The sequence below is a fragment of the Artibeus jamaicensis genome, unplaced genomic scaffold (assembly GCF_021234435.1).
Source record: "Artibeus jamaicensis isolate MK-2021 breed Jamaican fruit bat unplaced genomic scaffold, CSHL_Jam_final contig_786, whole genome shotgun sequence".
Classification (NCBI taxonomy): domain Eukaryota; kingdom Metazoa; phylum Chordata; class Mammalia; order Chiroptera; family Phyllostomidae; genus Artibeus; species Artibeus jamaicensis.
The window spans coordinates 2,056,136-2,078,724 of NW_026521971.1; the positions used below are offsets into that span (position 1 = coordinate 2,056,136).

Genomic DNA, 22,589 nt, shown 5'->3' on the forward strand with positions numbered 1-22,589 from the left:
GGATTTATCTTCTTTTTCTTAAACAAGTTCCCCTAATATTTCATGTATTAATGGCTTGGTGATGATGAACTCCTTTAGCTTTGCCTTGTCCGAGAAGCACTTAATCTGTCTTTCCATTCTGAATGATAGCTTTGATAGAGTAATCTAGGTTCTAGTCCCTTACTTTTGTTCACTTTGAATACTTCTTGCCAGTCCCTTTTTGCCTGCAAAGTTTCTTTTCAGAAATCAGCTGACAGTCTTATGGGAACTCCTTTGTAGGTAACTCTCTGCTTTTCTCTTGCTGCTTTTAAGAGTCTCTCTTTATCTTTAACCTTTGGCATTTTAATTATGATGCCTCTTGGTGTGGTCCTCTTTGGGTCCAACCTGTTTGGGACTCTGTGTGCTTCCTGGACTTGTATGTCTATTTCCTTCACCAAATTAGAGAAGTTTTCTTTCATTACTTTTACAAATAAGTTTTCAATTTCTTGCTCTTCCCTCGTCTCCTTCTGGCATCTCTATGATTCAGATGTTGGCAAATTTGGAGATGTCCCAGAGTCTTATACTGCCCTTGTTTTTTTTGAATTCTTGTTTCTTCATTCTGTTCTGATTGAATATTTACTTCTTTCTGCTCCAAATTGTTGATCTGAATCTCAGCTTCCTTCCCTTCACTGTTAGTTCCCTGTAGATTTTTATTTATTTCACTTAGTGTGACCTTTATTTCTTATTTTATGTTGTTGCCATGCTCAGTGAATTCTCTGAGCATCTTGATCACCAGTGTTTGGAACTCTGCATCTGATAGCTTGGCTGTCTCCATTTCATTTAGTTTGTTTCTGGGGTTTTGTCCTGTTCTTTCACTTGGGCCATATTTCTTTGTCTCCTCAATTTGGCAGCCTCCCTGTATTGCTTCTGTGTATTAGGAAGAGCTGCTTTGGCTCCCTGTCTCAGTAGTGTGGCTTAGTGTAGAAAAGGCACCTATAAACTTTGTGGGGAGAGCCGTAGGTAATTGCCAGGGTGAAGCAACCTGCCTCACTGTTTTGTGGCTCTGTGAGGGGGGGCTCGTAGAGGGGACCATGCTACTGTCTGGCTCCTGGAGGTTTGCCTAGCACTAGCCCCATTTCCAGTCACTTTGCCCACTCCCTGTATGTGACTGGCATCCTTCCAGTTGTTGCCCTGGTGTTGAATCTCAGATTGAGTGGGTTTGCATACATTTTAAGACCACACAGCCCCTTTAAACAGTATAAACAGATTCTTCTGAGAAATGGGCATTTTATTCCATTGTCTCAACCCCCACTGATTTTCAGAGCCAGAAGTTAGGAGGCTTCTCTTCCCAATGCTGGAACACTGGGCTCTGCGGTCTGGTTTAGGGCTGGGTTTGCTCGCTTCCAAGGTGTTCCTCCTGATTTTTACCTACCACACATGAATGTGGGAACACCCATACTGCTGCCGCCGCCGCAGCCATCTCTGCACTGTACTGTGTCCTCTCCACCTCAGTGCCCTGTCTGCCCCTCCTGCCTGTATGGATGAATGTGGCCTCTTTAAATCCTTGGTTGTTGGACTTCCACACAATTTGATTTTCTGGTACTTCTGGGTGTTTTATTTTTTGAGGTTAGTTATGATTCTTGTTGTGGTTGTGCAAGGAAGTGAAGCATGTCTACCTACACCTCCATCTTGACCAGAAGTCTATTTTACATAACTTCTTAATTTTCATTTTTTCATAGGCATGGTGAAAGGGTCAGTCTCAGCTCTAAGTGTGCGGAACTTGACCGAGAGATGATAAGTTCTCTTGGGGTTTCCAAGTCTGTGCTAAATAATGTTATTTTCTGTCATCAAGAAGATTCTAATTGGCCTTTAAGTGAAGGAAAGGCTTTGAAGCAAAAATTTGATGAAATTTTTTCAGCAACAAGGTTTGTAAACTTTAATAGACTTTGTAGCCCATTAAGTTATTAAACCATGGTTGCAATTTGGATATTTCTTTTTTAAAACACATGAAAATTTAAAGCATGAAAGTCATTATTACCTTTTACTCAGTGGCAACCAGTGGACATATTACCTTTCTTTTTTTTTTTTTTCTGTGCATCTTTATTTACTACATGGTTGACAGTGTATATATAACTTTTTCACTTACCATTATGTCATAAGCATTTTACGAGTTATTAAGAACTTTTAATAACTGTATAATATTTTATTTCATGAATATACTATTATTTACTTAGCCAGAAATTTATTTTTTATTTAATATCTTTGAAGGTACATTAAAGCCTTGGAAACACTTCGACAGGTGCGCCAGACACAAGGTCAGAAAGTAAGAGAATGTCAAACAGAACTAAAATATCTGAAGCAAAATAAGGAAGAAGCTTGTGAGATTCGTGATCAGATTACTAGTAAGGAAGCCCAGTTAACATCTTCAAAGGAAATTGTCAGATCGTATGAGAATGAACTTGATCCATTGAAGGTAATCTGATTCCTTTTATGCTAAAGAGGAAGTCACATTTTACCATGGTGCACTCATCCCTAAAGCAGTCATAATTTTATGAATTTGAATGATATATATATATTTCTTGAAAAAATTATCAGATATTATATAATGTTATGATCTAATGTCTTAGGTCTATATTAGTTGGTTAGTCTTAAAATTGTCCAAAGATCTTAGATTTGAGAGTAAATAAATTTGTGTTGTCATACTATGTTAGTAATGTAGATTCCTAATTGCTAATTATCAGTCTAATGACCTTGTGTAGAGTTAGTGTTCTTCAGGAGATTTTTCTTTAACTGACCAATCTTTCTAGGTAATTTTTATAATTTGCAGAATGTTCTTAAAATTGCATATATTAGAATTGCTGCATCATAACACATTGATATACACTCGTGCACCACATAATGATGTTTGTTGGGGTTTTTTTGTTGTTAACAATGGACCATATATATGACAGTGGCCCCATAAACATATGATAGCGCTGAAAAACTCCTACTCACTAGTGACTTTTTAGCTGTCCTACTGTCCTAACGGCAATGAGTTAGGAACACATTCACAGAAAGTGGGTATAAGTGGGCCTATGTGTTTCAAACCTGTGTTATTCAAGAGTCAGCTGCACTGTACCTTTTGTATGTTTAGATACACAAATATCATTGTGTTATAGTTGCCTACAGTATTCAGTACAGTAACATGCAGTGTACATTTGTAGCATAGGAGTAGTAGGCTATATCCTATGGCCTTGGTGTGTAGCCGGTCTGTGTAGGTGTACTCTGTGACATTTGCTCGATGATAAAATCACTTAATGGATTTCTCAGAACATATCCCCCTGTTAAGTAATGAATGACTATATTTGCAAATGAGTATATCTTTCCAAAATCTTTGGTTTATAAAAACCACAAATTTCAGTCTTTCATTTCACAATCATTTGGGTGTTTCCTGTGTACGAGGGTATACTGTGCTTTGGGCTATAGGTACAATGACTACTTTCCCCTTAAGGTATTCCTAATCTGAATAAGTATAAGAGCATTCATGAAAATGTCTATTTTCTAGGTTTCAGATGGTAGGGGTTTTTTTTGGAAAGTCATTTTAAAATTATTGATTTGGTTTTTTAAAACTCACTCATTAATACTGGTATGGATCTTTGAATTGTAAGTAAACTAGAAACTCTGGTTTTGTTTCTATCCCAGTGCCCATTGATATTAATGTATTCTTGAGTAAATATTTCTTGTTTTGTGTATAGCACTAGGCCAGGTGCTGGGATAAGGAAGCCAAAGACTTGGACGTTGCTTTTAAAGAACTTGGAGAAATAAGGAAACTTTTTAAAAATAGATTACAAAGAAGTAAATTGAAGAGCTACATGAATGATATAGTTTGGTATATAGGTTCTCTAGGAGATTAAAGATAGTAACTGCAATGTGAGAAAAAAAATAGATAAATTGTACTTCATAAAATAAAAAAACTTCTGCAAACTATACCATCAAGAAAGGAAAAAGTCAACCCACAAAATAGGAGAAAATATTTGCAAGTCATGTATCTAAAAAGGGTCCTGTATCTGGACATAAAAATAACAAACTTCCAAGGTCAGGATGGAGGCATAAGTAGACATGCTTCGTCTCCTTACACAACCACAAAAATAATTACAGCTTAATCTCAAAGCAAGTAACACCCAACTGTCAGAAAATCAATTGTATGGAAGTCTAACAACCAAGGATTTAAAGAGGCCACATTCATCTAGATGGGTAGGAGGGGAGGAGACGCAGAGACGGGTGGGGAGGCACTGGCAGCAGCAGAATGGGCACTGGCAGTCCCACATCTCATGTGTGGTAGATAAAAATTGGGGGATATCTAGGGAGTGAGCGATCCCAGGCCCAGCCCAGGGTTCCAGCACTGGGAAGATAAATCCCCATGACTTCTTGCTGTATAAACCAGAAGGGGTTGGAGTAGAGGAAGAAACTGCCAGATTTTCAGGAGACAGCTTAAAGGGCCCACACATACTCAGAACATACACAAACCCACCCAATCTGAGATTCAACACCAGGGCAACAACTGGAAGGATGCCAGTCACATACAGGGAGTGGGCAAAGTGACTGGAAATGGGGCTAGTGCTAGGCAAACCTCCAGGAGCCAGACAGTAGCATGGTCCCCTCTACGAGCCCCCCCTCACAGAGCCACAAAACAGTGAGGCAGGTTGCTTCACCCTGGCAATTACCTACGGCTCTCCCCACAAAGTTTATAGGTGCCTTTTCTACACTAAGCCACACTACTGAGACAGGGAGCCAAAGCAGCTCTTCCTAATACACAGAAGCAATACAGGGAGGCTGCCAAATTGAGGAGACAAAGAAATATGGCCCAAGTGAAAGAACAGGACAAAACCCCAGAAACAAACTAAATGAAATGGAGACAGCCAAGCTATCAGATGCAGAGTTCCAAACACTGGTGATCAAGATGCTCAGAGAATTCACTGAGCATGGCAACAACATAAAATAAGAAATAAAGGTCACACTAAGTGAAATAAATAAAAATCTACAGGGAACTAACAGTGAAGGGAAGGAAGCTGAGATTCAGATCAACAATTTGGAGCAGAAAGAAGAAGTAAATATTCAATCAGAACAGAATGAAGAAACAAGAATTCAAAAAAAACAAGGGCAGTATAAGACTCTGGGACATCTCCAAATTTGCCAACATCTGAATCATAGAGATGCCAGAAGGAGACGAGGAAGAGCAAGAAATTGAAAACTTATTTGTAAAAGTAATGAAAGAAAACTTCTCTAATTTGGTGAAGGAAATAGACATACAAGTCCAGGAAGCACACAGAGTCCCAAACAGGTTGGACCCAAAGAGGACCACACCAAGAGGCATCATAATTAAAATGCCAAAGGTTAAAGATAAAGAGAGACTCTTAAAAGCAGCAAGAGAAAAGCAGAGAGTTACCTACAAAGGAGTTCCCATAAGACTGTCAGCTGATTTCTGAAAAGAAACTTTGCAGGCAAAAAGGGACTGGCAAGAAGTATTCAAAGTGAACAAAAGTAAGGGACTAGAACCTAGATTACTCTATCAAAGCTATCATTCAGAATGGAAAGACAGATTAAGTGCTTCTCGGACAAGGCAAAGCTAAAGGAGTTCATCATCACCAAGCCATTAATACATGAAATATTAGGGGAACTTGTTTAAGAAAAAGAAGATAAATCCTATGAACATTAAAAAGGGAAGAAACTCACAACTATCAACAAATGAATCTGAAAAACAAAACCTAAGCAAATAACCAGAACAGGAACAGAATCATAGATACGGAGATCATTTGGAGGGTCATTAGCTGGGAGGGGGAAGGAAGAGAATGAGGTAAAAGGTGCAGGGATTAAGAAGCATAAATGCTAGGTACAAAATAGAGGGGGTGTGGGAGGTGTTAAAAACAGTGTAGGAAATGGAGAAGTATTCGAACTTATCTGCACAATCCATGGACATGAACTGAAAGGGTAGAGGGTTGATGGAAAGAAGGGAGGTAGAGGTCAGCAAAGGGGAAAAAACTGGGAATGCTATACTAGTATAATCAATAAAATATATTCAAAATAACATATATAACCTAATGAAATATGAATAACAATTTGAAATAATCTGAATGGATCTTTGAAGTAGATATGTATGTGTCCAATGAACATATGAAGATGCTTGATAACATTATCAGGAAAATGCAAATCAAAACTACAGTGAGATACCACTTAATACCCACTGGAATGAGTATAAATAAAAAAAGAAGTACTAAGTGTTGTTGAGGATATGGAGAAATTGGAACCTTCATACACGCTAGTGGGCATGTAAAATGGTACAGTTGCTTTGGAAAATAGCTTAGCAAGTTCCTCAAAATGTTAAACACAGAGTTGCCATATGACTCACCAATTTTACTCTGAAGTATTTTATACTCAAAAGATAAAACATTTTTACAAAAACTTATATAAGAATGTTCATAGCAGCATTACTCATAATAGCTAAAATATGAAAACAACACAAATGTCCATTAATAACTGGTCAATAAAATGTGGCACATCCATATACTGGATTATTATGTGGCCAGAAAAAGGAATGGAGTTCTCATATATACTACAACATGCAGAAACCTCAAAAATATGCCAAGTGAAAAAAGTCAATCACAAAAGACTGCATATTGTTCATTTCCATTTATTTGAAATGTCCAGAACTGGCAAATCTGTAGAGACAGAAAATAGATTAGCAATGGCCTAGGGTGGGAGGTAGAGGGGAATGAATAGTGACTGCTAATGGGTATGGAGTTTCTATTTGGAAACTGAAAATGTCCTAAGATTAGATTATGGTGGTGCTTGTACTGCTCTGTGAATACGTTAAGAAATGTTGAATTGCATACGTTTAATGGATGGATTGTATGGTATGTGAGTTATAGCTCCATAGTTCTGTTTGGAAAAAAAAGTGATGGCCTTGAATAGAAATCTGTCACAGGCCTTCAGAGAGGAAGCATGACTGAGCAGAGCCTTAAAGAATGGGGAAAATTAAATCAGCAGTTTGGAAGACATTTTATGTATGTTTGTATTTGCTTTGCATTTTTGTCTTTAATATATACTCACAATGGAAAAAAATAATAGAATTTTAGCTCAAAGTAAGAGATATTCTTCCTACTTATTGCCTTTGACCTCCCACATACATCCCAACAATAGCACTTTTTTCATATATGTATTACATATGTGCATATATTCATATATATGTGTATATATCCACACATAAGTTTATCAAAACAAGGTTGTGTGAGGAGAGCCTGGGTTAAGAAAATCAGGGTAAAAGGAGTGAGAGAATTGTGATGAGATTATGAAGAGTTGTGGATTATGAAGAGCTATCAGTTCAATAGACAGAAGAATGACAAAGAATGCTATATCTTTGTATGTGTTGTCTTCAGAATTGTGTGTAGCTACTGTGGTAATTACCAAGATATTGGAACACATCTTATCTTCTTCAGGAACAGCTTGGTTGGAAACATGACCAGCACACATAAGAAAAAGACTAGACCTGTAAGAGCTCTGAGCTCTCCAGAGAGTATTTTATGGGACTGAATTCGGGGTATGATTTTTTTAACCATGAATGGATAGTTAATTAGAGATGTATGGACAGTAAAAAGCAAGCCATTTTTTGAACACTACGAGGAAATTTATACAAGCAAAATAAGAGCTTCCATTTGTATGGAAACTAGGTCTAGATGAGGCTGCAACAATGCCTGGTATTTATTGAATGGTGCCAGGATTCTAAAGCTGTAGCAGACAGTGAGGTGTTTGTAAATATGTTGAATTTGACTACTTCTCCAAGGGTTTTAATCTTATTCTCTGTATCTTCAGAGCCTAGCCCAGTGCCTGGCGCATAGCAAGCAGGTCATTAGATATTTAAGTGGATAATTTCCAAAGTCCTTTTTTATCAGTGATACATGAGAACCCTTCTTTCGATAGAGGTCTGCATCAAGTTTGTGTCAAATCACCTTTTCTGCAGCCATCCAGAGACAATCTCATTGCACTGCTGCACTGTAATTCATGCTTCACCATTTTTATAGATGCCCTGCATCTTTAAGAACTCTCACATGAACTACTTTATTCCCATTCCACCCCATTTTATCCTGGCCTTGGCCCATTTAGCCCTGTTTTCCTTTCTTTAGTGGAAACTGCTTGAGAAATTAGTGTCCAAATTCAAAAACACGCTCTGACCCTCTTATTCTTCCAAACACAAGTTCATAGTCCCACCACCCCATTTGTTTGTCTCATTTCAAAGTAATGCCTGAGCTTTTAAACACTGCTATATTTTTCATTGCTTATAAATTGGTCTTAGCTCCTTTTATTTGGTTGTGTGCTCTGGGGATAGAGTCAAAACAGGTGTCAAAAAAGGAATCCATGGGAGCTGGTAACTGGATGGATTTTCAAAATGAGGCAGCTGGGGATGTCACAGAAGATCCAAACCCAGATACCTTTAACAGCATCCAGAGGCAGTGAAAACACTGATAGAAGCCAAGAAGTTTCTGAGAAGTAGAGTGCCACAGCTAGGGTATTAATGCAGGCACACCTTGGAGGTAGCGCAGCTTTGGTTCCAGACTACTGCAATAAAGTAAATTGTAATCTCTTTATTGGTGGAGAATCTTTCCAATTCAATTTGTAAAAAATGCAACTTCTGTGAAATGCCGTAAAGCAAAGTGCAATAAAAGGAGGCCTGCCTGTAGTCAGTGCTTTGAAGAATCAATCCCTTTCTCTTTGTTAGACTGAACACAGAGTTTTTTTCACAAGTGATGTGAACAGTCCCATTCATCGAGGGCCACCTGCATGTCAGTCACTGATCCACCTGCTTTAAAATGTATTATGTGAGCTTCACATTAATACTAAGGTTTTTAGGCAAGAAAACTGAGGCACAGGTATTCACATTGGAAAAGTGGTAAAGCTAGGATTGGAATCCAGGCCTCTCTGATTCCTAAGCCCATACTTTTTAAAGTCAGATTTATTGGAGTATAATTTACATGTAGTAAAATCTACCCTTTTAAAAGTGTTTAGTTCAGTGAATTTGGGCAAATGCATATAGTAGCATAACTACCACTACGGTCAAGATTTAGAACATTTACATCACCCTGAAAGTTCTTTGAAGTCTTTTTTTTTTTTTAAGATTTTATTTATTTTTAGAGAAAAAGGGAGCAAAACATCAATGCATGGTTGCCTCTGGTATAACCCCAGCTGGCGACCTGGCCAGCAACCCAGGTGTGTGCCCCTGACTGGGAATTAAACCGATGACCGTTTGGTTTGCAGGCCGGTGCTCAATCCACTGAGCCACAGCAGCTAGGACATCAAGTCTTTGTGGTCGATGTCTTCCCTCCCCTTCCAGCCCTTGGTGACCACCGATTGGTGTTCTGTCCGAGTATTGCCTTTTCCAAACTGTCACATAAATTGAATCATACGCCTTTTGTTTCTGGCTTCTTAGCCTGTTACTTTTAATTAATCTCTGTTGTTGCACATATGGGTAGTTATTCCTTTTCATTGCTGAGGTTATTCCACTCTCTGGGTATATTATGGTATGGCCATTGGTTCCCTGGTTGATGGATGTTAGGTTGTTTCCAGCTAAACACTAGTATTAGTTGTTTTTTATTTTAGCCATTATATTAGATACATAGTTGTATCTGAGTATTTTTTTCATTGTAGTTTTAATTTGCATTTTCTAATGTTTGTGGATGTTGAACATCCTTTTTATTTGTTTATTTGCCACCTGAATATTGTCTTTGGTAAATCATCTTCAATTCTTTTGCCTATTTTCAATTTTTTTGTCTTATGAGCTGAATATTAAAAGAAGTCTTCATACATAAGGTCTGTCCAGAATGCCCCATTGTTAATATAATGAGACCAGTTTGCATGACATCAGTAAAACATGGCAGCCAAAGAGAGTGGACTGAAATACACAGGTGTGAACAATGACGACTTCACTGTACTAGTCAGTGGGGGCAGTAGATGAGGTTGAGTGAGCATGTGTACTGTGTGGCTGTCGCGTTCAAAATGAGCGAGTAGAGCAACAAATCTGCATCAAATTTTGCATTAAGCTTGAAAATTCTTCTGTGGAAACTATTCTGATGACTGAGAAGGCAATAGCTATGGGTGTCTGGTCATTGGCAGCTTCATCACAACAATGCACCTACTCATATGGAACATATCTCATGCAGAGTTTTTTGGTGAAACATCAGTGGAGGGAAAATGCAGGCAACTGTAGTTGAAAAACAATAAAATAATTTTTAAAAGAAAAAGAAACATCAAGTCACTCAGGTAACTTAGCCCCTCTACAGCCCAGATTTGGCACCCCGTGACTTCTGGCTTTTCCCATAACTAAAATCACCTTTGAAAGGGAAGAGATTTCAGACTGTCAGTGAGATTCAGGAAAATACAGTGGGGCAGCTGATGGCGCTTGGGAGAACTGTGAGGTCCCAAGGTCAGTCCACTTTGAAGGGAACTGAGGCATCATTGTCCTATGTACAGTGTTTCCTGTATCTTGTATCTTCTTCAATAAATGTCTGTGTTTTTCATATTGTATACCCTTTGGACAGACCTTGTATTCTGAGTACAGGCCCTTATCAGCTACATATTTTGCAAATATTTTATTAACTGCCTTTCAGAGGGCAACAGTTTTTAGTTTTGATGAAATTCAGTTGATCAGTTTTTACTTCTGTAGTTTGTGCTTTTTGTTTTCTCTCTAGGAGATGTTTGCCTGACTTAAGGTCACAAGGATTTTCTTTTGTGTTTTCTTGACATTTTGTAGTTGAGTTCTTACCCTTAAGCCTGTGCTCCATTTCAGGTTAATTTTCTATATGGTGTGAGGTGAGGTTGAGGTGTTTTGCCTACAGATGTCCAATTGTTCCTAGCACACAGCCTACAGCCATAACCACTGCACAGTCCTGCCTTCCCAGTCTTGTCTTTTATTAAGTACATGGCTGTATACAAGTGAAGTCCTCCATGTCTCCTGCTTAGAGCATAGTCGTAAGGGTTAAAGAGAATGTGTAGCAGCACCTAGTACAATGCCTGCAATTTGGTAGGTATTTGGTCGGTGATAGCTATAACTTTAATTGTAAAATTACTTTTTAAAAACTTCATTCATTTCATTCAGCCAACATACTGAACATCTATTATATGTTCTTATGGTATATTAGTAAATAAAGTTCCTATTTTTATGGTAATTACATGCTGTTCATTAATATAGAAGTCACAAGAGATGGCCTTAATGTAATTTTATTAAATGACATTAAAGTTGGGGGTGCATTTTGGTGCAGCTTGGAAAGCTTACAGTTAATATCTAAAGCCCTATAGTAAGGTATTAATTTTAAAATTAGGTTCTACAGATGTCTTAGAAGAGGAATCAGTCAGCCTTGGAAATGTAGTGGCAAAGAGGGAAGACTATCTCCAGCATCATCCAATGAGAGAATATTCTGAGCCAGTTCACATATATTCCTAGCCTTTGAAAGATTAAATTTTAAAATGTGGTACTTTATGTAATGTGGCTCTGAGTGCCCAATTAATGATGACATGGGAGGTGTTGAAGGCAGGGCATGGGCTTCGGAGTTAGACTTGGAGTTTAGTGCCTGCTTTCCTTTACTAGCTCTGAGGACTTGGTCAAGTTGCTTCCTGTCTCTGCTCCTCAGGTCCTCTGTACCCCATTTACAGCAACATTAGCATTAAACAAGGTCACTCTTACTGAGGGCCTACCCCAGCATACCTTATTTCTCTTCATCCATCTATAGTGTAAACTATAAAGAATTTTATTTATGTAGAGTTCTGGTTTATTTTCAGACTCGTCTAAAAGAAATTGAACAAAATCTCTCTAAAATAATGAAACTTGATAATGAAATTAAAGCCTTGGAAAGCCGAAAGAAGCAAATGGAGAAAGATAATAGTGAACTGGAACAGAAAATGGAAAAGGTTTGTGGTAATACAGTTCTACTTCAAAATTCTGGGATTATTGTAGTGAACCTCATTTTGACTCCATTTCGCCACTTATTTTAAAAGAAACCTACATATTGTGATGTTTGTCTTCCATGTGTATGTTAAAAGGAAAGCTATCGAATGCACTTTGGTTTGTGTTTTGTACCTCAGAGTGCTGTCTTCTTACACTTGTTCATTAAAGCTCTTTATTTTTGTTTCATGTAGGTTTTTCAAGGGACTGATGAGCAACTAAATGATTTATATCACAATCACCAGAGAACAGTAAGGGAAAAAGAAAGGAGATTGGTAGACTGTCAGCGTGAACTGGAAAAATTAAATAAAGAATCGAGGCTTCTCAATCAAGAAAAATCAGAACTACTTGTTGAACAGGGTAGGACAAAGTATTTACTTGATCTTAGTGTAATATTAGGCATTTTTGGCATGAATGAAGAATCTCCAGGGAATTATGCTAAGTGAAAAAAAACAGTCTCAAAATATCATATACAGTGTGTTTCCATTTATGTAACATTTTTGAAATGCCAAAATTTTACAAATGAAGGATAGATTTGCTGTGGCCAGTATGGGTACAATGGTTGGAGCATCATCCCTTAATTGAAGGGGTTACAGGTTTGATTCTTGGTCAGGGCACATATCTAGGTTGTGGGTTCATCCCCAGGCTGTGTGCATACGAAGGCAATCAATCAGTGCTTCTCTCACATTGTCATCTCTCTCTTTCCAAAAAAAAACAAATGAAAATATCCTTGGATGAGGATAAAAAGAGAGAGAGAGAGAGAGGAGAGACAGATTAGTGGTAGCTAGGGTTACTGAGTAGGGGGAGGGACAGGAAAAAGGTTAGTGTGTTTATGATTATAAAAGCATCAAGAAGAGTTCTCGTGGTATTGGAACTGTTCGGTGTCTTGACAGTTGTGGTAGAGAGATAAGCCAGTGCACACAGGTGATACAATTGCATAGAACTCCACATGCACACATGCAGTACAGATGTGTGCAAGCAAAACTGGGGAAATCTGAATAATACTGAGGGATTGTATCAGTGTCTGTATCCTGGCTGTTGTACTATAGCAGGTCCCCTAATAACTGTTAACAATGTTTTTGAGATGCATAGGAACTTAACTTTTGTCTATATCAAGTAGTCTATGGTAAATTTGATTCCATTATCTGTCATTTCACTTAAAGTTGCAGAATCTATCCATGACCTTACGTGAGGACTTAACTTTATAGTTTTGCAAAATGTTACTAAAAGAAAACAGTTGTCTGCTCACAATAACTCTGACACCAGGTGTGTGCATTTTTTCATACCAAGCAAGACTCCAATTCTTGGCAACTAGATGTCCTGTAATTTAACTAGGTTCTAACATTAACTGTCCAGAATTAGTACAGACCCCACAGATTAAGGTCTCAATCCACAAGACTGCCTCCTACTTCCAGTGCCGGTTGTAAGGTCCAGGTTGTCTGTCATCTGTATTTCCAACCAAAGTACTGTAAGTCACATATTTCCACAACCCCTTCCTCAGGTTCAGTAGTTTGCTATAGCAGCTCATAGCACGCAGGGGAACACTATTACCAGTTTATTGTAAAGAATACAGCTCAGAAGCAGCCAAAAGGAAGAGATGCAAAGGGCAAGATATGGGGAAGGGCTGTGGCCCTCTTCCTGCACCTCAGTGTGTTCACCGGCCTGCAAGCTGTCTGAACCTCATTGTTTAGGGGTTTTATGGAAGTTCCATTATATAAACATGATTGATTATATTATTGGCCATTAGCAATTGAACTGAATCTTCAGCTTCACCCCAGAGTTGGGGGAGAGGGTACTGAAAATTCCTACTCTGTAATCCATAGTTGGTTCCAGTTCCCATCTTCCAGGAGACAGCTGGTTAGAATAAACTCAGGTGTGGTTGAGAGGGACTTACAGTGACTAACAAGACACTCCTCTTGCCTCTGTCACTCAAAAATTCTTAAGAGTTTTAGGATCTCTGTGTCAGGAATGAGGGGCGCAAAGACCAAACTGGGCAAAGAATGTAAGAGATTTTGCTGTATTATTTTTTTACAACTGTATGTGAATGTATAATTATCTCAATTTTTTTAAAATCAGCTAAAAACAAATTATGGTTTTTAAGGTCGTCTACAGCTGCAAGCGGATCGGCATCAAGAAAACATCCGTGCTAGAGATTCATTAATTCAGTCTTTGGCAATACAGTTAGAATTGGATGGCTTTGAGCGTGGACCATTCAGTGAAAGACAGATTAAGAACTTTCACAAACTTGTGAGAGAGAGACAAGAAAAGGAAGAAGAAACTGCCCACCAACTGATGGTAAATATCATTATTTTCTTTTGTTTGTGTCAGATTCTGTAGTTGAATTGTTTTAATCTTTGGATGGGCCTTATTTTGTCTTATTTTTGGATTAACGTTAGGATAGAATCTGCTAAAACGTAGAAGAAACCTTTATGGAAGCACTCTTTTTAATGTATATAAGGTTAAAAATATGGAAGACAATGCAGACCTACATTTTTTGGTTTTAAATACAATTTTTAAAGCTACTGGTAAAGAAAAAGCTTATTCAGACTTAATGATTATCTCTGGTTGATTTTTCCTTAGTGTGCATATAATACTTTTACAATGAAGAACTTTTGCTTAATGAATTGTTTAATGAAAAATTGTTAATACTCATTCTTATATGTATCTAGAATGACTTTGCAGAGAAAGAAACTCTGAAACAAAAACAGATAGATGAGATAAGGGATAAGAAAATTGGACTGGGAAGAATAATTGAGCTAAAATCAGAAATCCTCAGTAAGAAGCAGAACGAGCTGAAAAATGTGAAGTGCGAATTACAGCAATTGGAAGGATCTTCAGACAGGATTCTTGAACTGGACCAGGAGCTCACAAAAGCTGTAAGATGTAATGTTTTAAGGTGTAAGACATTTAGAATCTTGCATTTTGAAGTATCTGTTGTGAATCCTAAGATTATGGCATGTTAACTAAAATATCAATCTTGTTTAACGATCCCATGTAAAATGAATTTATCCAAATATCTTAATCACTCAGCTCTTTGGTTCTGGAACTCAGTGGATTAAAACTTAGAGTCACCTAGGAAGCCTTTAGAAAATACTTATGCTTTGAGCTTACTTAAGACCTCCCAAATCAAACTCTCTAGGGCATGGAAATGTGCATTCAAAACTAGGTTATTCTTATGAATTATGTTAGTTAAGAATCACTTAAGTTAAAAAAACAAGTACTTTTCCCATCTGTTTTCATGAATTTCTAAATTTTCTTCCTTATTTCTAATCTGTTCCCTCTTGTCTTTACCACTAAAGTAAGCTTCCTAAAGCTTGGTAGATTCCCCTCTCAGATCCCATTTTGATCATTTAAATAAATACTCCTTTTTGCTTCCTAACTTAACATCTAGTGTACGTTTTTGTCAGTGTAGCCTTTCATCATAACGTTGTCTTGTTGTGATGGGGAGGCATTGTCAGGGCCAGCCTGACTCTGTTTTTATAGCCTCTTTGTGCCAGGCAGTGCAGTGTGCTACACGGGTGCTTGATAAATACTCACGTATTGACTGGAGAGTCAGGAAACTATATGTTAATACTCAGACACATTTCTCTTAATTTTTCCCTAATTCTCATTCTCTCTTGCCCTCCCCCCACCCTTCGACCCTTCCAGGTTTATTTACTAATTCTCTAGTATTATAACATAGTAAGGTAACTTCATGATTTTTTTAAAAATCTTACTCATACTTATGTTGTTTTTTGTCTGTTGGATAAAAGCAAACTAATATTTTGACATTTGGCGTAAGTTGACTTCTGGTACACTTTGTCATTGTCTTAACACATTATATAAACCTGTGCATTTGTTTGAATTATTGATAAGGAACATGAGCTTAGCAAGGCTGAGAAAAACAGCAATGTAGAAACTCTAAAAGCAGAAGTAACAAGTCTTCAAAATGAGAAAGCCGATCTAGACAGAATCGTGCGTAAACTGGACCAAGAGATGGAGCAGCTGAACCATCATACAACAACGCGCACCCAGTTGGAGATGCTGACCAAAGACAAAGTATGACCTTTCTTTTTCTTCTAATTGTACTTTCCCGTATTGTAAATAGCTTATCTTACATTCATAATTAGGGCTAAGTGAGCTTAATACTCTATAAAATATACTTCCAAGCTTAAAAACTATTTTTTGATTATAAAAAATTCATAATGCAGAAGTATATACACAGAAATACACGTGTGCATTATTGTTAATTTTTACATCTTATACAGAAGTTTTAATTTTCATATCATTAGACTTGTTACTCTTTTCTCCTATGGTTTAGAAAGGTCATCTCCCCTCTAAGACTTTAAGAAATTGTATCTTCTGGACTGACAGAGGGAATGGGGGTTACCAGGTGGAAGGCAGCAAAGGGGAAAAATTGAGACAACTGTAATAGCATAATCAATAAAATATTATTTTGAAAAAGAAATTGTATCTTTTCTTGCAGTTTTAAGCCTAGAACTTTAATCAATCTAAAATTTTTTTTGTTCTTGATATAATGTTGAAATAGTGAATTTTTTTTTAACATTTTTTTTCTATAGGCTGATAAAGATGAACAAATCAGAAAAATAAAATCTAGGCACAGTGATGAATTAAATTCATTGTTAGGGTATTTTCCTAACAAAAAGCAGCTTGAAGACTGGCTTCATAGTAAATCAAAAGAAATTAATCAGACCAGGGACAGGCTTGCTAAATTGAAGTAAGTAATAGAAATGTAATAGAAATCTATTTCATGCTTCCATTTTTAATTGTTCCAAAATCATTTATTGTCATGAAAGGGTATGTCTCGTTAATTGACTTTGGTTCTCCTGTATTTTACAAAGCAAGTAAAATGATAATGGATAGTGATTTGGGGGCTTCTTGTTCCTTGAAAGTTTGTAGAATTAAGTGAGAGGATTGATTAAACTGTTAAAATCCTTCTTTATAAAAAGTGAGACCTGAGACTATGAGACACCTAAAAGGAAACGTAGGAGAAAAGCTTCATTATATTGAAATTGGCACACATTTCTCAGATATGACAACAACAGGATAGTCAGTGAAAGCAAAATAGACCAGTAGGGCTACATCTCACTTAAAAATGTCTACACAGCAAAAGAAACAGTAAACAGGGGGAAAGTCCATCTGTGGAAGGGGAGATAATATTTGCAAACCATGTATCTGATAAGGGGTTAATATCCAGAATATATAAAGAACTCTTACAACTCAACGATAAAAAAAAGTAACTGGGTATTTTTTAATGAGCAAAGGACTTGAATATATATTTCTCCATAAAAGATATACAAATGGGCAATGAGCATGTGAAAGGATACTCAGTATCACTAATCATCAGGGAAATGCAAATCAAAACATTTCACTTCACACGGGTTAGGATGGCCACTATCAAAACCAGAAAGTAGCCAAGTGTTGTTGAGAATGTTGAGAAACTGGGACTCCTGGGCACTGTCAGTGGGAATGAAAAATGGTGTAGCTGCTATAGAACACAATGGGAAGTGTCGAGATGAAGTGCGTGTGCACTCACACACATTTATCCGAAACAGACTTCTCAAAAGAGTGTCCTACCAATGTACAGTCCACTCCAATACATGGGTATTCTGTTCTGTTTCATTTTGTTAAAATGTGCTGAGGTGTTCATTAAATTGATTGTATGACTTGACTTATAACCTATAAATTAAGAAATTTCCATCTGTGTGGACAGGGAGGTTGGCTAGGATGAAATTTAAGAGTTGGAGTGGAGCTCAGTTGTACTAGTGAGCAAAGTCTTTGAATGAAAAGGAATGAATGATCAAGACATAAGTAGATGACAGTTAATAAGGAGGGGACACAGGAAAAGTTTACAGGAAGTAGGGAAGTGATTGTGAAGAGATTCGAAGGGAATTAGGAGGACGTTTCCCCTTCTCTTCCTCCAGTAGACCCAGCAAGCGCATTCTCCTCGCTGGGGCTCTTACCTTGAATTACAAGACCATGCACGCTCAGAAACCAGGCAGAACCCCGCCTGCACTACATGTGTCTCTGGGAGCAGGCCTGTGACCAGTGATGGCAAGTGAGTCTGAATCCAAGGGAGAGAGTTCAGGCGGAAGTGATTGTTGCCAGAATTTCTAAAGGAACGTACTTGGTCACAGCAAACCTTGTAATATTTGTTGGCAGAATTTGTCTTATATCTACCTACTCAAACTTTTCAGACTCATTTCTCATGTTTTAAAATTGTTGTCCATATTTATTCTTATTTTATAGCAAGGAACTAGCTTCAGCTGAGCAAAATAAAAATCATATAAATAATGAGCTAAAAAGGAAGGAAGAGCAGTTGTCCAATTACGAAGACAAGCTGTTTGATGTTTGCGGTAGCCAAGATTTTGAAAGTGATTTAGACAAGCTTAAAGAAGAAATTGAAAAATCTTCCAAACAACGAGGTAAGTTATACCTGCTTTATATCAAGTCACTGTGACACTTAGGAATTTTCATTGACAGGTAACTAAGGATGGGAGATTTAAAAACTTGGTCCTGGCACCAATGGCTTAACTTTTAGTCCTGGTTCTAGAACTTAACTTGCTGTGTGACTTTGTGCAAATTATTGAAACCTTCCTATACTTCAAATTCATCATCCAGGGACATAAATATCTACCACCTAGGCTGTTACAGAGGAGGAAATGAGATTACAGATATAAAAATCTTAGAACAGTTTCTGGCACATAATTAGCTCTAAAATTTTATACTTTTTATGTTTTATCAGAAAATAATTTATACAAATCTGAATGTATCATGGTAGCCAGGATTTTGAAAGTGATTTAGACAGGCTTAAAGAAGAAATTTAAAAATTGGGAAAAATATTTAAATATCAGAGAATTTTAAAAAATTAATGTGTTTATAAAGCAAGAAGAGTAATCATATACTTAAGAGGTTGTAACTATATTGACAAAACTGTATTTTCTCCTCACTGGAAATATATTTCTTTTCTTAAAATAGCCATGCTGGCTGGAGCCACAGCAGTTTACTCCCAATTCATTACTCAGCTAACGGACGAAAACCAGTCCTGCTGCCCCGTCTGTCAGAGAGTTTTTCAGACAGAAGCCGAATTACAAGAAGTCATCAGTGATTTGCAGTCCAAACTGCGGCTGGCTCCAGATAAACTCAAGTCAACAGAATCAGAGCTAAAGAAAAAAGAAAAGCGGCGAGACGAAATGCTGGGGCTCGTGCCCATGAGGTGAGGCTCGGCCTGCTGCATCACTGCGGGGGTAGCAGCAGCAGCAGCAGCGCTGCAGGGGTTCCGGTCCAGTGCCTGGCACGTGGTGGCCGCCCACGGCACGTGCTGATGAGTCCCGGCTAGAGGCAGGATGCTGAGCCAGTGCGCCCTGTCTCGTGTTGTATATATGACAACAAGAAACCCTTACCTTGTTTCCTTTTTTGTTTTCTTCTAAAGATAAATTTGCTTCGTAATCTAGTCACAGGGCAGACAGGTAAAATTGCGCCTGTGTGTGTGAGTGTGTTTAATTCCTTAGGCTTGGCTTGAGGGCAGAAATTTTGATAGATTTAGAACTGTTTGCTGATAAGTGACTTTATACATTCAGCAAAAGATTTAAAGTACTGAAAAGCTCTCCCAGGAGGCAGATTTTAAACTGTATTTTGTCTTTCCCACCTTCTAAAAGAAGGAATCCTAGATGATTTCTATTCTTTATCTTTCCCCATGCTTGTGCAAGAAATTCAGATGATGGTCTATTTATAAATCAAGTCAAATCAGAAAGTGTGTCATGATTGCCAGGGTATCTCCCAGACAGAGCTGGTCATAGAGACCAGTAAGACATGATGTCCTGAAGAAGGAGACGAGCTTTCAGAATTGGATATTTAGGAAGCTGGACTTAAAATAAAGGGTTTAATTAGTTCAAACAAATACATTATTTTAGCAGAGAGAGGCCAGTGGACTACAGAGTGAGAATAGGATTTTGAGAACAAGATGGGAGGGGGCATGTAAACCACGGGGAAGGAAGCTGGTTCATTCAACTCAGTTTAGAAAAGGAAAGAGAGAGAGAAGTGAGAACAGTGTGTGTAAAGGGACAGAGAAAACGACCTGTGCTGCAGTAGAACGTATCTGGAGTAGAGAGTTATCTGTAGGGACCGAGTCCCACAAACTGGGAAGATAGAACTATATTGTGTTCAGGGCTGGTTACAGCTCCTTCTGATTGTGATGAGGAGCTGTTCTGAGGGATTTGATCAACAGTGTATTTTAGGAAAAGTAATCTAAAGTTAACGTATTGAATGGAGGAGAGAGAGAAGAACTGTGGAAGCGGGAAAACTAAAAGGATCTGTTGTCCCGGAAAACCAGAGAGGAGTTTTAGGAAAAGCAGGAAATGTTTAAGAACATGTGCTGTATGTTTGCCAGCCTTCAAGATGGTCCCCAGTGTTCCCTGCTTCCTGGCATTCACAGTTCTGTATAAGCTGCCCTCACATTCCAGGACTGGCCTGTGTAGCTGGTAAAATACGACAGCAGTGATAGCACATATGTCCCTTCCAGGATTAGGTCATGTGGGGCACTCAGGCTTCCTGCTCCCCTTTTCTCTCTCTCGGATCTGGGGGAAGCCAGCGGTCATGGTGTGTGACAAGCCCTGTGGAGGGACCCACTTGGCCTTTGAACAACCATTTGGAAGCAGCTTCTCTAGCGGTTGGACCTTGGTAGCTGCAGCCCTCAGTGTCAGCTTAACTGCAGCTTCAACAAGAAACCCAAATCAGTACCCAGAGAGCTGCTCCCGATTCTCACATCTGTGAGAAATACGTGCTGTTGCCTTAAGCTGCTAACTTTTGGGCTGTTTCGTTATGTGGCAACAGATAGCTAATATAATCATGAAGGGTAAAGCCAGACTGTTGCAGACTACAGTGAGAACGCAACATGGAGACAAAAACAGTAGTTTATGAATAAAAAGGAAAAGGAATAAAACTATCTTGAAAAGCAAAAAATCAAGTAAAGGTAAAATTTAAGGCTGGCAGAAAGTGTATGTCAAGGAAATAGGAGCTTTGTTCTGTGTCATACTGATAAATTATAAACAGCAGAAGTCAGCACTGCACAGTATTTCCGGACCCTTGCCATCAGGGCCTCCCTTCTCAGAGGTAGGCGCCCGATACCTGCCTTACTGGTGTAGTTTCCTAATTCTTTGTGTATTGTAACTTTGGTAACTATTTGCTGAGTGAATGAGAACTGCAGTATCTGTTCTACTTATTCATTAATGTGTAACAAATCTCCTTAAACTTAGTGCCTTACAATGATGATGATGACTTTTCATGGTTCTGTAGAATGATTGGGCCGAACCGGGTAACCCTGTCTTGGGGCCTTTCATGCAGTTGCAGTTAGACATTGGCCGCCGTTATCTCCAGGTTCTCCCAGGCGTGGTGGTGTTCAAGACGGCTCACTCTCAGGGCCAGTGGCGATGCTGACTGTTGGCTGGGAGCCAGCTGAGGCTGTCAAAACAGAATGCCTTCACATGGATTCCTCATGTGTCATGAGCTTTTGGCAGTATGTCTAGTGGCCAGGTTACCAGAGGAGGTGTCCTAGCAGCAAGTATTCCAAGAGAAGCTTTCCAGTAAGTCCATTAAGGCCTGAGCCCGAAAATGGGCACAGTGTTACTTCTGCCATTTCTGTTGGTCAAGGTAGTCACAGAGCCCACCAAGATTTAGTGAGTGGACCCAGACTGTGCCTCTCAATGACGGGAGTGGGATATTTGTGAGCAACTTTTCCCCTCTTTGTTAGAAAGGAACATCGGTTTGTTGTCCCACTTACTTTTATTTATGTGTTCAGTGTTTAACTCTTGTACCGACTGGGGGTCCAACCTGCAACCTGGTCATATTGGGACAACACAGGGCTTCGGCCAGCCCAGTACACATGACACCCCAGGATCTGGAGTGGCACCTGCGTGCTGTTCTGGTTGCTGCACTGAAAATAACCTGAAGCTAAAAATTAAATATGTGGTCAGTCAGGTGTCGATAGTACTGTGGAGAACAGTACAGCAGCATAAGAGCATAGAGACTATGGAAGGGGTGTTAGGAGGGGAGCGAGCACCTGGTGAAGCAGGCATCTGAGTGGAGACCTAAGAGAAGTGAGGGAGCCTCCCAGACAGCACAGACTCCTTGAGCCTGTCTGACCTGAATGCCAGGGGAGAACGTGGTTGAAGATGAGCTCAGAGAGGTAGTAAGGAGCCAGATTTTGGTTATTCTCTTTGAGGAAAAGAATACCTTCATTTAAAGCCCCAAACTTACAAACACTTAATGTAAGAGCACCATCATGAGTAAAATGTCAGATGAAAATATACCTGTTTTTTTTTTAAATCCTCACCCAGGGATATGTTCATTGATTTTTAGAGAGTGGGAGTAGGAGGGTGGGGGAGAAAGAAATATCGATGTGAAAGAGAAACATCTATCAGTTGCCTCCTGTACACGCCCTGACTAGGGATTGAACCACAAGTAGGTATGTTCTCTGACTGGGAATCAAACCTACAACTTTCTTGTGTACAGGACAACACTCCAACCAACTGAGCCACCTGACCAGGGCTGAAAATACATCTGTTTATCATTTTGCTTAGTACTGACTCAGTTTCATGTATTACAGCACTACATTTAAATAAAAGCTCAACTATTTTTCCCCATTTCTCCAAAAGGTGTTTTTGGTACC

The 22,589-nt window shown here is 38.6% G+C and overlaps 1 protein-coding gene across 1 annotated transcript in view; it reads left to right on the forward strand.

The window, feature by feature from the left end:
• Nucleotides 1-22,589, forward strand: part of RAD50 (RAD50 double strand break repair protein) — a 76,211-nt gene that overhangs the window by 19,444 nt on the left and 34,178 nt on the right. The window contains exons 4-13 of the mRNA XM_037129892.2: nt 1,698-1,883; nt 2,227-2,431; nt 11,761-11,889; nt 12,118-12,283; nt 14,025-14,218; nt 14,593-14,799; nt 15,779-15,961; nt 16,483-16,640; nt 18,173-18,348; nt 18,902-19,139. Of these exons, the coding sequence (XP_036985787.1) occupies nt 1,698-1,883; nt 2,227-2,431; nt 11,761-11,889; nt 12,118-12,283; nt 14,025-14,218; nt 14,593-14,799; nt 15,779-15,961; nt 16,483-16,640; nt 18,173-18,348; nt 18,902-19,139 (1,842 nt within the window). The remainder of the gene's footprint in view (nt 1-1,697; nt 1,884-2,226; nt 2,432-11,760; nt 11,890-12,117; nt 12,284-14,024; nt 14,219-14,592; nt 14,800-15,778; nt 15,962-16,482; nt 16,641-18,172; nt 18,349-18,901; nt 19,140-22,589) is intronic.